Raw genomic sequence first — 16793 nt, 5'->3', positions numbered from 1 at the left:
CAAGGTGTAGAGCTGGATAAACACAGTAGGCCAGGAAGGATCAGAGGAGCAGGAAAGCTGATGTTTCAGATCTGGACTTCTGAAGAAGGGTCCAGACCCAAAACGTCAGCTTTCGTGCTCCTCTGACGCTGCCTGGCCTGCTGTGTTCATCCAGCTCTACACCTTGTTATCTCAGACTCCTGCATCGGCAGTTCCTACTATCTCGGTATTCTCTCTTTAGTTGTTCTTTGGCTCTTAATGAACTTGTAGAATCTCTTTAGATTAACCTTAATCTTATCTGCCAAGACTATCTCACAAACCCCCTTTGCCCTCTTAATTTCTCTCTTAACAATACCCCTACATTCTTTATACTCTTCAAGAGATCCATTTGATTCCAGTTGTCTATATCTAATAGATGACTCGTGCTTATTCTTGACTAGAACCTCAGTAAGTTTATTTATCCATTATTTCCTGCACTTACTAGCCTTACCCTTCACTAACAAAAACCATTATGCCTCCAAACGCTCATTAATCACACTTCTGAATGCCTCCCACTTGTCAGTTGTCACCTTACCTGCAATCAATTTTTGAAAGTTCCTGTCTCATTCCATTTAAATTTGCCTTACTCCAATTAAGAACTTATGGAAGGTTTATACTTTCCCACAATTATTTTAAAACAGGTAAAATTATGATCATTAGTTCCAATTGTTCCCCTAACACTTCAGTCATTTACCCTACCTTATGTCCCAAGAGGTGGTCAAATTTTGATCCTTCTCTAATAGGTATATTTACATATTAATAAAGAATTTATTTCATATAACAAATGAAAAAATATATTTAACAAATTCCTCACCATCCAAGTTTTTAACACATTGCCAGTCACAGTTAATTAAAATCCCCTGCCATTACAATTCTATTATTCTCACAAACATCCGAGATCTTTCTTCATATTTACTCCTCAATTTCCCTCTGATTATCAGGGGGGGCCTACAGCACAATCCCATCAAGGTGATCATCCCTTGTTCATTTCTAATCTCTACCCATATTGTTTCACAATGATTCCTCAGAAATATCTCCACTTACCACAGAAATGTTTTCCTTAATGAAAAGCACCACTCCACCTCCACTCCTGCCTCCCTTTTGATCCTTCCTATAGCACCTAAAACCCAGAATATTGAGCTGCCAGTCCTGTCCTTCTATCAGCCAAGTTTCTCCAATAGCTGTGACATTCCAGTCCCGTGTTCCCATACATGCCCTGAATCCATCCGCCTTAGCTGCAAGACCCCTTGCACTGAAATATACGCAGTTTAAATCTTCAGAGATACCTCATTTTCAGACTTAGTCTTGTCTGCCTTTTCTAATTGGATTGCTCTTTTCTGATTCAGAACCATACTTATCTTTCCTTCTATTTTTATTACTACATAGGAAGTCCTCACCCGCTTCGGTCCCCCTTACTAGTTTAAAGGCTCCTAAATTAGAACTACCAAATCTCCTTACCAGGATATTGGTCCCTTTCTAGTTCGGGTCTTTACTGCCACAGAAGAGATTCTAATAATCCAAAAATGCCAATCTTAGCACATTGCACCATCGTCTCAACTATTGATTTATCTGTCCTATCTTTTTTATTCCTAATTTCATTAGAATATGGATGTTCTGGATTCTGGAATATGGCATCCAAAGCAAACCTGAGGTTCTGCATTTTAGCCTTCGACCTAACCTCTCGTATTCACTCTGCAAAGGCTTAACCCTGTCTCTAACTATGTCGTTCCCAGCAATGTGTACACCAACTTCTTGCTTCTCACTCTCTCCTTTGAGACATCCTTAACCTTGGCACCAGAACAGAAACATTCTATCCTACATAAACATCATAGAATGTACTGTCTGTGTCCTTGACAGCAGTGACCCATAACAATTTTTTTTAATCTCTTCCCAAACCCCGCTTAACAAGATTCATTCTTAGTCTCCAAGATTTGACTGCCATTCCTATTTTCCTCCGAAAGACTATGCCCTTCAACAGTACCCAGGTTTGAGGGGGGAATATCCACAGGAGGCTTTTGAACTACCTTATCTTCCCTGGCAGTCACACATCTGACTGACTTTGCTTTGCAACCACTTCACTAAATCTACTAACCATTACACTGTGTCACTTGAATGCCTTCAGTGACATCAAGCCTAAAAAGCAGCTCTTAAAAGTACCATATATTTAAAAAAGCTACCCTTCCTTAGCCACAGACCTTAATCTTCAGCATGCAAAAGACAAAATAAATTAAACATTTAAGATCTTTAAAAAAAAAAATCAAGTACTTAGGCGAAACACTCAATAGAAAAAAAGAATCCTCCTCAAGTCCTCTATCAGTCAGCTTTCGAACCCCTGGATAAACAGGAAAAGAAAATCTCTCTCCACAGCCGAACACACACAGACAGGCCTCTCCTATAAACTCCGAGTGTAAAAAAACTTTCTCCTATACGTACTTTTTAAAAATGCTTTTGCATTTTTTCCCCACTATGAATGCAGTGGCTACAACTGTGGGTCTGAGCATGGGAAGGCTGCAGTGGCTAGCTCATCATCTGACTCCCCAGAGTCTTTCCATCTTCTATACAGCACAAGTAGGAGTGTGATAGAATGCTCCTCACCTTGCTGGATGAGTGCAGCTCCAACTCAGGAAATTGACAGCATCCAGGAGAAACAGCCCGCTTGGTGGGAACCACATCCACAAACATACATTCTATCACTGATGCTTACTACTGGCAATGTAATTGTCTACAAAAGATGCAATGTAGAAATTTGCCAAATACTCTTAAACAGCACCTTCTCAACCCAAAATCTATTCCTTCCACATGGACAATGGCAGAAAATACACAGGAACACCACAAGCTGCAAGTTTCTCTCCAAGCCACTCATCGTCCTGACTTGTAAATATATAACCATCCCATCACTGGGGATCCTAGAATCCCTTCCCTGGCAACATGGTCAGTGTACCTACAGCACATTAACTGCAGCAGTTCAAGGCAGAAGCTCACCAGCAACTTCTTGAGGGCAACTAGGGAGAAGTGGTCCGGCAATGATGCTCGAGTCTTATGAGTGAATTAAAATGTCAGGACTGCAGAGTTTAGATCAAAACCATTAGTTACAGAATCATCTAGCTCTATCATTTGCCATTTATGCTATTTGGCATGCAATTAGTCCTGCATTCATCAAGCTGACACCTCAATTTTTGGGTATTCCCGGTGCTGTTCCTGGCATGTCCTTCTACACACTCTACTGAACTAGGTTAAATCCTCTAGATTGAGAATAATTGTAGAGTGGGGATTATGCTGGGCCACGAAGTTTCAGATTGTGTTGGAGTACAAATTTGCAGCTCATGATCACAGCGTATCATAGATGCCCAGTCTTGAGTTGCGAGATCTGTTCAAAGTCTATTCCATTTTGGCTGATTATACTGCCACTTAACATAATAGAGGGCACCATTAATGTCAGAACAAGGCCTTTGTGGAGCTGGAGTCATGTGGTCATCACTCTTATCAATACTATTACGGACAAATGCATCTGTGGAAGTCTGGCGAGGATAAGATCAAGTATGCATTTTGCTTTGTTTTGGTTCCCTCACCATTTGCTGTAGACCCAGTTTAGTAGCTATGTCCTATAAGACTTGACCTGGACAGTCAGCAGTGATGTTGCTGAGCTACTCTTGGTTACAGACATTGAAGTCCACTACCCAGAGTATTCTGCACTGTGGCCACCCTCATTTGCCACCAGTTTCCTCCTTCCCACATCAGACTGTTGTTTGACTAGTCTGAGAGACAGCTTTCCCAATTTTGGTTAGCCACATGTTACTTAGGTGGACTTGGTGGATCTGAGTTTGTTATTTCTAGTGTCTAAGTCAATGCCCTTAGTACTCTAACTATATTTTGCTACAACTGAGCATCTCATTGAGCCATTTCAGTGCGCAGTTAAGTGTCAACCAGACTGCTGCGGGTCCAGAGTCACATGTAGGCCAGGCAAGTAAGGACAGCAAATTTAATTCTCTCAAGGATTTAAATGAAGTACAAGGGTTTTTTTTTAAATGACAATCATGTTATCATAAGACTTTTATTCCAGATTTTATTTAATTCATATTCAACTGAACTCAGTCCCCAGAACATTTTCTGGTCTCTGGACTACTAGACCAGTGATGATAACACTATGCCAAAACCACACCATATATATATATATGTTAAAAGATAAACAGAAATAAAATCAGAAGGAAGTCATTCAGCCCCTCAAAGCTGACTTGCCATTCAATATGATCATATTTGATCTGATTGTGGCCTAATTCATTGCAACCCCCACTTTACCCTGGACTCCTTTGCCTGTTCAAACTCTGTCCAACCTTTCATTATCTGGCGAAAGGTTACTAACCTGAAACATTTATTAAAACCTTATGTCTTCAAAATATTTCAGGGGTCAGAATCATTTTTGGGTCCTGACATCATACAAGGTTTAAGACTGCTTCTACATAAATAATTTGTAATTATACAGCAAAACTATTTCTACCACAGAAACATTATAAGATGGTATGGCACAAAGCCACATATGGAAAATTGGGTTGATTACCAAAGTCTTGGTAAGAGAAATGTTTTTTAGAAGTGTTCCTCAAAAAGGAGGAAAGCAAGCTTTAGATACAGATGAGAGCAAACTTCATCCAGTTAAATACAGAGACACTGAAGCCAGTGTTTTCAGTACCTGCACAAACTCCATCCTGTAAAGACGAACTCTATCCCTCTCACAGGCAGCAGTTTGAGATCAGGCATGCATTTTTGCAACCTTCAGATCACATTTAATTCTGAGATGAGCTTCTGAGCTCATCTGTCCCGCCTATCACTAACACCATAACATCACCTTACCTCAGCTGCTACTCACACCTCTATCCATGTTACCTGTAAATCACAATGTATTCCCAGCTGGTCTCCAACATTGAGCTTTTCATAAAACTGAGCTCTTCAAGCACTCCGCTGCCTGCATCTTAACTGTCGGCAAATCCCATTCTCCCAACACACCTGCACTTACTGAACTGTCTTGGCTCCCAATCAATTGTTGATGTAAAATGCTTATCCCTGTCTTCCAATCGCACTATGCATGGCCCCTTCCTCTCTCTGTAATGTCCTCCAACACCACAACTCTTGAGATATGGGTGCGCATCTAATTAAACCGCGTAGCTTTCCCAATCACAGTGCCTCAAATTTTTTCAGGAGCAGGGAGGGGGAGATTGCATACGCTTTCAGTTGCTCAGGAATTCCCTCAGCATGCCTATGGAACATAATGCAGTTTTAAACTATCAGAACAACATTTCAAAGATGTTAGAATTGAATCTGTGAAGTATAATTCCACAATATTACTCAGATTATTTGTTTCGTAATGCAACATTTCCTTTTCATGGCTTGTATGCACTGAATAATTTTGGACCATTCTGTTATCTATTGAGAAGAAAATGTTTGAAAAGAAGGGTCAAGAAGTCAATATCTTACAGGGATTTCTGCTATAACGCAATAGCTGTGTTCCAACACAACATCATGTTATGAAAATCGCGTTATAGAAATAATGGGGCCTACAAGGAAAGAGGGGTTAGGAGCACAAGGGACACCGTTATTTTTTTCTAAGATTCTTCCTCACTTGTGTAGCTTCATTTTTATAGCTGCAGACAGTTCATCAGACAGGTGATGCTGCAAAGAGGCAAATACATTTAAGAATCTGACCTTGAATTTGCAATGAAGTGACAGTTGGGCTTTAAACAGAGTACTGCCACTGGAAATCTCAGCAACAGTCAGTCCTGCATGATAGTGCGAGCATGATCCTAAAGAGGTGAACAATGCAAAATTGCGAGCGATAGAACTCTCAGCCACCAGCCCTCTGAAACTTCCCCGAAAGTGACACATAGGCAATTTTTAATAAAATTCCCTTCTCCATTTAAATGCTGATCTGACCTGACATTCATTCCATCGACAGAGACTTCTGGATAGATTTTCAGATAAGTGAAGCAGATGAAGCTGACCTTTTTACATAACAGTGATGCATTTAATGTGCTCAGCATAAAGTCTTCAAATGAAGACTTCACAGGTTTTCCTAATAAGACAACTGTTCTCTGTATGACATTACATTTAACGTTTATGACATATAATCCATAATTGATGGAACTGCATTATAGCCAACATGGGCTTGCATTTTACAAAGACCATTCCCCTATTTGTCAATGGCATTATAGCCAATTTGTGTTGCCAGAACATGCATTGTGGGAGAACTTCCTGTATTGTGTTTATTTTTACAGAAGAATCTAGGAAGCAGAGGACAGTGATCATCATGACAGACAGCATGACAAAAATTCTGGCAACTTCGATGGTCAAATGTAATTACCTGTTTCTAAATGCAGCTGCACATTCTTGACCTTCCAAGATACTCTAGTTTAAATAGCCATATAATACTATAAGTTAATGAGAATTACACACCATATGTTCAGTTCAAATGATTAATTCTCAAAGATGCAAAAAGTATTTTAACCAGGCCACTGCATGGCTTGATCGTATGGATTTAATCATGTAACGTGAAGAAGTCTCATCACAATTTATTTTTCACCAATTTCATGCTTGGCCATTGCAACCTTATAGAAAACAACCAGTTATAAGTAGTTTGGTCGAAGAGAGATAAAAATACAAGTAGTAGTTTATAAGTATTCCCCACAATTTAGTCATGCCAAGTTTTGGTCAGAGGTCATTACATGTTACTCTTCACTGTTCCACACAGCAGTGTTGCCTGTTAGCCTATACAACATTTTAGTACAAATGAATTACAGGAAATCTTCCAAAAGAACTAAAATACATAAGGAAACATGCTTCAATGACATTCATAATTCATCATCTTAAACTGTTTCCAATACTATCTCAACTATGCGTTACACAAAGTGTTCTCTGCAGGTATGGCCTACTATTCAAAGGACTGATCATATAATCACACTGTGGCATTTTAATTACGGTTTCACAGACATGGCAGAAAAGAATTGCAGGTTAATTACACAACTTTATTAATACTCAAGCAACAGCCCCTCTTAAAAATATGAACGTTTCCTAAGAGTGGTTAAGTACTGTTGCAAGATATTATTTGACAGAGAGATCATAATTGTGGTTTTGGTCTGAATGAATGGATTTGTTTTGCCTACCTTATAACTCCATATGTGAAATGGAGGAAAATATTATTCACATACCTCATGAATCAGGGACACATTTACAATTTGTATTGCATGTGACTTCACGTTGTGGCACAACTGATCTACATATGGATATTTTCATTAATTTGAAACAGTAAAAAGGGTAAATGAGTTGAGATATTTTAAACACAAGAAGTGAGAACTACTAAAGAAGGATACATTTAAGTTTTCAAATCAGGATCCTTAAACCTAAGGGAATCAAAAGGTGTCTTAGGCTCTGCAAGAGTCGGGATTTGTCATCAAATTTTGTGCTGCTTTTTCAGTACTCGTTGACTTAATAGTGCACAGTAACAACAAAATATTGGAGCAATCTTTTTCAAGACATTAAGAGCAATTTATTTTTGGCCCTGTTCTTCCAGTGAGTTACATAATACTCCCTCAAAAAAAGGTTTGAAGATCAGTGCTGTAACAAAATAATAGTAGTTCTGAGACAACTTAATCTGGGAAATAATGATTCAAATCAAAAGCTAATGTTTTGATTGGTGAGGAAGTCCTACGTTACTAAACAAAAAAATTCTGAAAGTTGGAGCGCTGTGATCATACAAATTGCTGCTGAAAAGTCAATCCCCAGCAATAATTTTCACTAAGACTCAAGTTGCTTTGGGTGAAACCAGCCAGTCAGTGCAATATCAGCAAAACTGCCACAATGCCAATGGCAAGGTTCAAAATAGTTGCTGCATTTTTTTTTCTAAACTGTTTTCACATCCTCCAATCCTTCAAGTAGAATAACCAACAGAAATTCTTCAACCAAGATTCCAAATGAGACTATGAATTATGTTTCTTGATATTACCTTCCAAACATGAAAATGAATATTAGAAATTGCCTGAAGAAGGGCCCGACCCGAAACATCAAGCTTTCCTGCTCGGCCTGCTGTGTTCATCCAGCTTCACACCATGTTATTACAAAATGGCCATAAGGTTACAAACCAAAAAAACCAAATCTCAAAATTCCTGATATTTAACAAGACAAACAAGAATAACAATTGGAAAAAAAAACCACAATATCTTGCCTATAATGAGCCACACAGCTTTGTTTTTAACAGTCACCCAGGATGTAATTCCCTGGAGGCCTTCCCTCAATAAGGTAATGTTAGTGATAACTGAATATAAAATTCCAAAATACCCCCAGTGAGAGTCAGGAAACACTAACTCAAATTTCTGACATTTGATTAATATAAGCAAAAAGTTAGTTGCCTATTAAAATTATCCACTTAAAGGCAACAACGGTCACAAAGCTGTAAATTACATCAGATTCCGCAAATTTCAAAATTAGATGAAAACTTATACTTCCAGATAAGCGAATAGATTGTAAATACCTGATGTCTTTTGTCTAACCTGAAAATCAAATTTCTTCTCGGAAAATTCAAGCAACTGCACAAATGAATTGACTAATCAGGTCTAACCCATCCCCATTTAATTAAATGCAAAGCACAACTGTACGAAGTCTTATTTCACTGGTGAATCAAGACAGCAGAATGCTCTTAAAACAGCAGCAACCAACTGCATTTAAACAAAGAGCACAATTTTATTGTGTTTTTAAAAGAAAAGTCCAATAAGTGAACATCAAGTAAAACACGCCAGAGGATTGGTGGTTCCATGTGTCTGTATTCAAATAGGTGTTTGCACCTGCTCATTAACAAGACAATTACAAATGCCTTCATGTTGGAGTTAGAGGGAAAGTGGGGGAAGAAAACAAAGCCAGGGTTCCACTTCATCTGTTGAAACACTCAGCTATTGTAGTGATCTTGGAATCGAATTCCGTCATTAAACTAATCTGCCAACATTAACACTTAAGATTCACAAAAGGCACTAGATAGCTGACAATTCACACAGAACTATAACTCCATATTTAAGAGGGAAGAGAACTATGAAAAAAATTACATTCTTTGGGAATAGCAGTCTGTATCTCAGCATAACACTTTGAAATAGTTACATCAAGTTGAGTTTTGCTGGAAAAAACATTTTGAAGCTTTTTGTCTTGCATTTGAGGATTTACAAGCAGTACAAATATAAAAGGAAAATAGTATTACACTGTATACAAATGCTAGCTGACTTGCAAGGGAACTCTCTGATTGGGAGAGGCATTACCATGGAGAATGCACCAGTTGATGAATAACAGGTAACTCACAAACTCTTAAATTTTAGACCAGGTAGGTTGACTAATTGATCAAGGTATTACCTTCAGAAATGAACCAGAGGATGGCTGTTACCTATTTAATTGAACTGAAATGAAAAAAAGGCATAGTGTGCATATACATTTGTTCCCTCTGCAAAGAATAGGGTCCTGTGTATATGTAGCTTCCAATGCAGGCTACTACACTATACTGCAGCTCTGACTAAAATCTTAAATTGGTGCTCAGCATAATTGATCATACTCTCAAGATTATTTCGCAAATATTGTCCAATTACAGGCTCACATCTAATGGTAGATACTGTGTTTTGAGTTTTCCAAGCAAAAGCCAGTTGGTTAGGAACAGTAATTTGCTTGTTCCAAACAGCTGAAAGAATATTTAAATAATTTCAGCAATACTCAAGTTCTGTCATCCAATTTGTATATCAATTTGGACACGTAGATCTGAAGGGTGAATTCAATACAGAGTAAAAGCATAAGATCTAATACAATTACCATGAGACAGTCCATGGTTTTCTACTGCATTTATTATGCTGGTACATACCACAGAAATCTACAGGCCACAGTAAATCTCACACTCCAAGTCAACTTGAGAGCAAGATTATGAAGTGATGTTTGCTTGATGACCACACTATGCAAGGTGAACTGAACGGATTTCTTATAACTATTTATGCAGTAAAGTTAATTGTGCACTCTGGTACCCATCAATCAAATGGGCCTTTATTAATGGCATCAAGGATCAAGGGGGCGTGCTAACCTCACTAAATGTTGTAGATGTTGCATTGCATTTCCATGGAAAAAATGAAAACTATTAATCTCGACGATGTGCCATCATATTCTGCCCCTGCTTTAACCATGTTGTGGATGCAAGGAATTGGCATCACTTTGAATACCTTGCCACATAATCGTGCACTGTACAGTTTATGCCTCTCAATTTCTACATGCACAGTACCAACAATTACCAATGAGAAAGGAATTTGTTTCATTATGCACACTAAACTCTAACAGACTAATAATTAAAATGGAAAGATCTCAGACAAATAGGAAAACCTGTACAAAAAGGTCCAACGTCCCCAATTAAGCACTGAAGTCTTCCAGAACATCAAACATGTAAAAATATCCAAGAACCATTACTATTTTTTTCTTTATTTATTTACAGGATGAGGGCATCGCTGGCTAGGCAGCATTTATTGCCCATCCCTAATTCCTCAGGGAGCAATTGCTGCAGGTCTAGATTCACATGTAGTCCAGATTAGGTAAGGATGGCAGTTTCATTCCCTAAAGAGCAGTGAACCAGGTGGGTTTTTCCCTGAAAATCAACAATCGATTCAGTCACCATTAGATTCTTAATTACAGAAATTTATTGAATTCAAATTCAACCATCTGCCATGGTGAGATTTGAACCTGAGCCCTAGAATGTTATCTGGGTCTCTGGATGAACAATCCTGTGATAACACCACTAGGCCATTGCCTCCCCTCACTTGCAGCCTAAAGTTATGTAAAATTCTGTTCATAAACAATGGTAGACACTAAAGATTATACTCCAACACAGCCAGAATTATTGTGGTTTTATTGCTTTCTTAAGGTATAAATTAGATGTCATTCTTGATCCAGAAGGAAAGAACTAAGTTAAGAGAATGAAGTAAATTTATAAAAGCGTGCTCTCCCAAGTTGCTCAAATTATGAAATTGTCAAGAATAATGCTGTTCAAAATTTAACTTAAACTGCCACAATATCTGCTGCACCAAATGCAAAATTCTTTCAGTGCAATGTTTTCTAGGAATTGTCATACTTTTATCTCAACATTCATAAAATAAAACAATGTTACTCGAATACGATTATCAAGATTCACTTTTAACAGACAAACCTTGCCTTCCAATTAATTGTCGATAAGCATGTACCATGACCTTGGCATTGTAGATCCTGCTCCTCCTCCTACCATTTTATCAGCTTCACTTCTTCAGTACAATACTAAAACAAATCGGTACCGCAGTGAAAGAAATGTTGTTTTGGAATAAAATACAGTAAACTAACTCGTATCTGCTCTATTAATGTTGTTATTGAAACACTTAAATAAGTGCAGCAGGATTGGTATTCTAGGGAATAACAAGAGATTAAATTGGACCAAAAGGACCTCATCATCTAAACCTAACCTTGGCTGCAAATCTGAGATAAAAACACAAAGTACTTCAGGCAACCTCCCTATGGAGAGAAACAGTTAACACTTCATGTTGATGACCTAAAGGGAATCTCAATTACAGTTTGACCTATGAAGAACCAAAATGGTTTTTTTCCCCATTGTTTTCATTGTACGTTATACATTTTCAATAAAATCTTGAGGAGGATTATAGTAATACTGTACTGGCTGCACAGAGTTCATAAACAAAATGACAGAACATTGCTGGATCATAAAAGCATGGGTAAAATCTGAAGGAATTCCATTTCAATTTCTGAAGCAAATATGTTCATAAAATGCTTTTCTTAAAATTAAACAATGCAAAAAACTTGCAGCTATAGACTGATTGTATACCAGGCCATGGCTTGGGCTGGATAGTTATTTATAAAGAGAGATTTCATAGACTGAGATTGTTTTCTTTGGAGCGCAGGAGACTGACGGGGTGGGGAACATGGTTGAGGTATACAAAAGTACAAGAGGCATAGGTAGTATCGACAGGAAGGAATCTTCCTCTTGGAGGCGAGGTTAATAACCAGGAGGCATAGATTTAAGGTAAGGGGCAGGATTTTAGGGTGGACATGAGTGACGTTTCCTTGATGTCCAGAAGGTAGTTGGTATGGCTTAGAAAAGATGGGACGCTGGGAAGTTGTTTTTGTTAGGCAGGGAGACTAGGATCCACGGACACAGCCTTAGAATTAGAGGGGGTCAATTTAGAATGGAAATGAGGAGACATTTCTTCAGCCAGAGAGTGGTGGGCCTGTGGAATTCATTGCCACGGTGCGCAGTGGAGGCCGGGACATTAAATGTCTTCAAGGCAGAGATTGATAAATTCTTCATCTCTCAAGGAATTAAGGGCTACGGGGAGAGCGCGGGTAAGTGGAGTTGAAATGCCTATCGGCCATGATTAAATGGCACAGTGGGCTCGATGGGCTGAATGGACTTACTTCCACTCCTATGTCTTATGGTATACTGAAAAAGACATTCCAAAACACTTACCAGAAGCAGAATAAACCAAAAAGGAAAACTGAGATAAAATAAGAGTTAGTAAACAGGATGATCAGAGGTTTGGATTTTAAGTACAGTCTAAAAGGGAAATAGAAGATTAAAGGAGTTCAGGAAGGAAATTCTAAACTATGAGCCTGGAAAGTTTTTAAGCAGCTGTACTTTCAGTTCAGTCAACTTAGGATGCACAATACCAGAGTTACAGGAATGAAGGAAGAGGTCTGAAGGACTAGGTAAAGTTACAGATATATGAAGGAACAAAGCCATGATGTCAACGAAATACTAGAACAAGACATTAAAAATGATGTTCGGCAGCAATATAGTTCACAAGGACAAGTGTCACAGGCAAGAAGGACCACATGCAGTATATGAAATGAGTAGAACTTTAGATGAACTGTCATTTGATAATATAGCACAATGACAATAAATAACAGCAAGAAAAAAAAGCTGTTTAATGATGTAATAAAATGTCTCAAGACACTGCACAGACACATACTCCAATAAAATCAGCCATCAAACCAAAGGAGACAATAATAAAGGCTTGCTCAGGAAAGCTTTTAGAAGTCAGAAACATGGAAATTCGTTAGGGAGAGCAGAGGATCTCGACAACTGAAAGCTAATCCACCAAATGAGTAAATCCAGTGATAATGCATTGGCCGCCAGCGTTGAGGATACAGATTTTGTGAATGACTGTAGGGCTGTAGATTACAGAGGCTGGGAGGAATAAAACAAAGAAGGAATCTGAACAGGAGGAAGCGAGCTTTAAAAGTGAAGTGAGAGAGAGCAGGAAACAAAAACAGGTCAAAGTGCCCCAAGGTTGATGGATTCATGGAACCTCTTGCAAGTCAGGACATAAACAGCCTAGTTTTGAACATGTTCAGGCTGACGGAGTGAAGCACCACAACACCCGAACAATCGACTGTTAGGAGATAACAAATAAATATGAATGAAGAGTTCAGCAGGGGAACAGACAGACAATATTATAGAGGTGGAAATAGGAAATCTCTGATTGAGATATGGGAGCAGAAGCTTAGCTCAGGATCAAGCAGGATGTTGAGGCTGCAAGAAGTCTGACAGTGAACAGGAAAAGGAATGGCTAAAATAAAACAAAGAACTATGGGTGCTAGAAATCTGAAACAAAAACAAACGACGAGAAATTCAGCAGGTCTGGCAGCATCTGTGGAGAGAAAGCTGACTTAATGCTTTGAGTCCAGTGACCCTCCTTCCGAACTGATTTTCTTCTGAAGAAGAGTTGGAATGTTAACTCAGCTTTCTCCCCATAGATACTGCCAGGCCTGCTGAGTTACTCCAGCAATGTCTGCTTCTTGAGAAAGAGGAATGGAATTTACCAGGAACAGACCTAGGAGTAAGCCAGCGGTCAATCAGCTCTTTCCAACATTTAACTGGACAAAATTTCAGTTTACCCAAAACTGTATGTCAGCAAGGTGGCTGACAATACTGCAGCGGTTGAGGTCTACTTAGTTGCTGGGTACCATCAACCTACATATGCAACTTGATATTCCATCTTTGAATGATATCACCAATGCATATCATAAAAGAAAGACTATTACTTGCACAGAGCCTTTTATGATCTCAAATGATGTTTGAAGTGCAGCCTCTGTTGTATTGGACAATGAAACGAAAAATACAAGTAGGCCAAGAGCAGATCCTTAGTTAATTACATGGGAGTGAAGTCACTGCAGGTTGTCCGGCTACAACTTCAAGGTTAGAGTGGAACCAAAAGAGCATCCCACTCAACTGAATAATGAAGACAACATGTAATGGCCAAGGAACATTTGACTTATCAGCCTGCCCATATGACGGTGGCCAAACATAGTTCTGTCTTTTTTCTCTTAGAAGGTTGCACTATCTTGTGATTACATGGGGTCCAAACTAATACATTAAAATTACTAAAACTGTATAACTGAAAACTAACTTTATCCCTCCCACTATCCCAATGAGATCTTAAGCATGTCAAACTCCAAAAGCAGAAGAGAAAGAAAAATTGAATGCAAATTCCTTCTTTGTGGGCTTATTTGTATTATACAACTGAAAACAATTGTAATAAAATATGCCAGAAGTGAGGTAATCTGGATGCGGCTCAACTTCCTAAAGACATATCATCAGTTTGTGCAATATTTTAATAACTAATTTGCTTTTCAAAACGATAATGTTTAAAATATGAGCAGGTTCTTGGATTTAAAAATCCCTTTTCTGGCTTTTACAACTGGTGTTAATAACAGCTGTACAACAGTACTGAGTTATGCCTACATCAGGAATGAATGGATAAGTTTAATCATTTGTACGTGTGTCATCCAAACCAGAGTTCTATTGAGAGCAAATGAACAAATGAGCATGCCAATGCCAACTTCAAAGGTAAATGTGATTTTATTACCCTTATATTTGTGTTTATTGCAACTTACTGAACTCAATTTACAAAAACCAAATTTGTGAAAAGAAATTCAACACATTTAAAATTTTTAACTTCCCAAAACATTTAAAAGGAACAATGCAAGAGTACTTAACTTGGAAGAGGCATGTCAACAGTACAGCATAACAACGCCGCATGGATCAAATCCAAATTAGAAAACCCCTCCAGTTAACTTGACAGCCAACCCCACAGAGTCTCAAATTGACATTCAACTTGGGCTAGCAAATGGCAGTTAGGCACTACTACCCGACTGAAAGAAAAATGATACTGTTCTCTATATCATTTCATTTCTCTACCCTCCCCCCATCAAATCCTGCAGCATCTAATCACAAATCAGCAGCACAGAACTGTTACAGTTCTGTCCACAGCTCCATTACTCTTTTGCTTCCTTGCCCGCAGAATTAAAAAAAATTATAGTGCATGACAACAGAGTAAAAGGTCTTAAAATGGAAAATAAATGCAAATTTACACACTACTTTAACAATCAATTTAAATGCAGTGTTGCTACACTCCTTTAAGGAAAGCTGATTTGAGTAACGTATTCATATCAAGGAACCCCTCGGGGAGTATCACTGCACGTCACAGAATTACAAATCAATAAGATATTGTTAGAACCAAAAACAAAATAAACGTTTACTGGTATTGTTATGTGACGGGGAGTGAAATAATAACAACTGCTAACAAAGTATATAACAGCAATAGTCCATATAATCCGAATATTTTTGCTCAATAATTCAACCAGTTATTATCCGCCCAACCTATTAAATTTAGATGATGCTTTTGTGTCGGTGAGAGACGACTGCCAGTCAAGGCAAAGATTAGCAAATTCTCTGGGGTTGCGGGTTTGCCCATCCCTTGTGAACATTGCTCAATGACGGCAAGAAGCAGCAACCGGGACAAACCAGTCCTACATTCAGAAAGGACAAACAAAATCGGTTGCTCCCTCTCTCTCGGACTATCTGAGGGGGTTGCTCTCGAACTGACAAGGTGACCCGAACGGGGAAGAGAGCAGATGGTTCTTCCCCTCGGGTTGACTGCAGAGAGTCGGAGGCGGCAGCAAGGAGTAGGACAGGAGAGGAGAAGGACAGGACGGCCCGCTCCCGTCAATGACAAGCACCCCCTCCCACGGGGACAGTGAGAAAGAGAGAGAGAGAGAGAGAGAGAGAGAAGCTCATTACCCTCCTAGGCCTGGGCGCTCTCCTCCAAATCCCAACACATACATATACATAGATACATCTTCCCTGCACAGGACCTCCATTTTCACCCCTTACTGTTTTTTTTTCTTCCCCCGTTTCACGTTACCTGAAAATCCCGATCCTCATTGAACCGAGCGAATTTGTCAGCCATTTTGCCGACACTTGTTTTCCTCTCCAACAATCCTCGCCCTCCCCCTTCCCGAGACTCCGCTCTACCCCGCCCCCGTCCCCGTCCCACCTCTCCCCGCGTCACGCACAGCCCAGCGCGTGAACACCGTTGCCGCGGCGACGGCGCCTGATTGACATACCCGCTCGCCGCGGCGCTGAAACCACGGCGACCCGGGCGGGCGCGGAGTCACGTGGAGACATGATTGACAGCTCCACTGTCGTCTGCTGGCAAAGTCGTCTTAATGCTTCATTGCAACTGTACGTAATGGCGTGCAGCGCATGAGAGAGCTTGCAAGTGAAAGCACGTTGTGCAGTCATGTCCTCAGCTTCATGATAAGCACCTTTGAGTCTGTAGGATGCTGACATGGATTCTGACTGAGGGCCACTAACTGTACTTTGATGTGGCATTGTGAATCTGCCGAATTTTGACTTTTGATACTTTCCCTTTGTCTATTTTTGGTTTAGGCAAAGTTCA

General features: G+C 39.3%; 1 protein-coding gene across 4 annotated transcripts in view; it reads right to left on the bottom strand.

The window, feature by feature from the left end:
• Window positions 1-16356, bottom strand: part of gpatch8 (G patch domain containing 8) — a 180479-nt gene extending 164123 nt beyond the window's left edge. Inside the window, exon 1 of one of the 4 annotated variants that reach the window (XM_048560351.2) lies at window positions 16257-16356. In XM_048560351.2, coding sequence (XP_048416308.1) covers window positions 16257-16301 — 45 coding nt within the window. In that variant the 5' untranslated portion in view covers window positions 16302-16356. The remainder of the gene's footprint in view (window positions 1-16256) is intronic. The other 3 variants (XM_048560352.2, XM_059638891.1, XM_059638888.1) reach the window with 3 other exon arrangements.
• Between the last annotated feature and the right edge of the window lie 437 nt (window positions 16357-16793).

The sequence above is a fragment of the Stegostoma tigrinum genome, chromosome 31 (genome assembly GCF_030684315.1).
Source record: "Stegostoma tigrinum isolate sSteTig4 chromosome 31, sSteTig4.hap1, whole genome shotgun sequence".
Taxonomy (NCBI): domain Eukaryota; kingdom Metazoa; phylum Chordata; class Chondrichthyes; order Orectolobiformes; family Stegostomatidae; genus Stegostoma; species Stegostoma tigrinum.
This window is presented reverse-complemented; position numbering and strand designations above follow the sequence as displayed.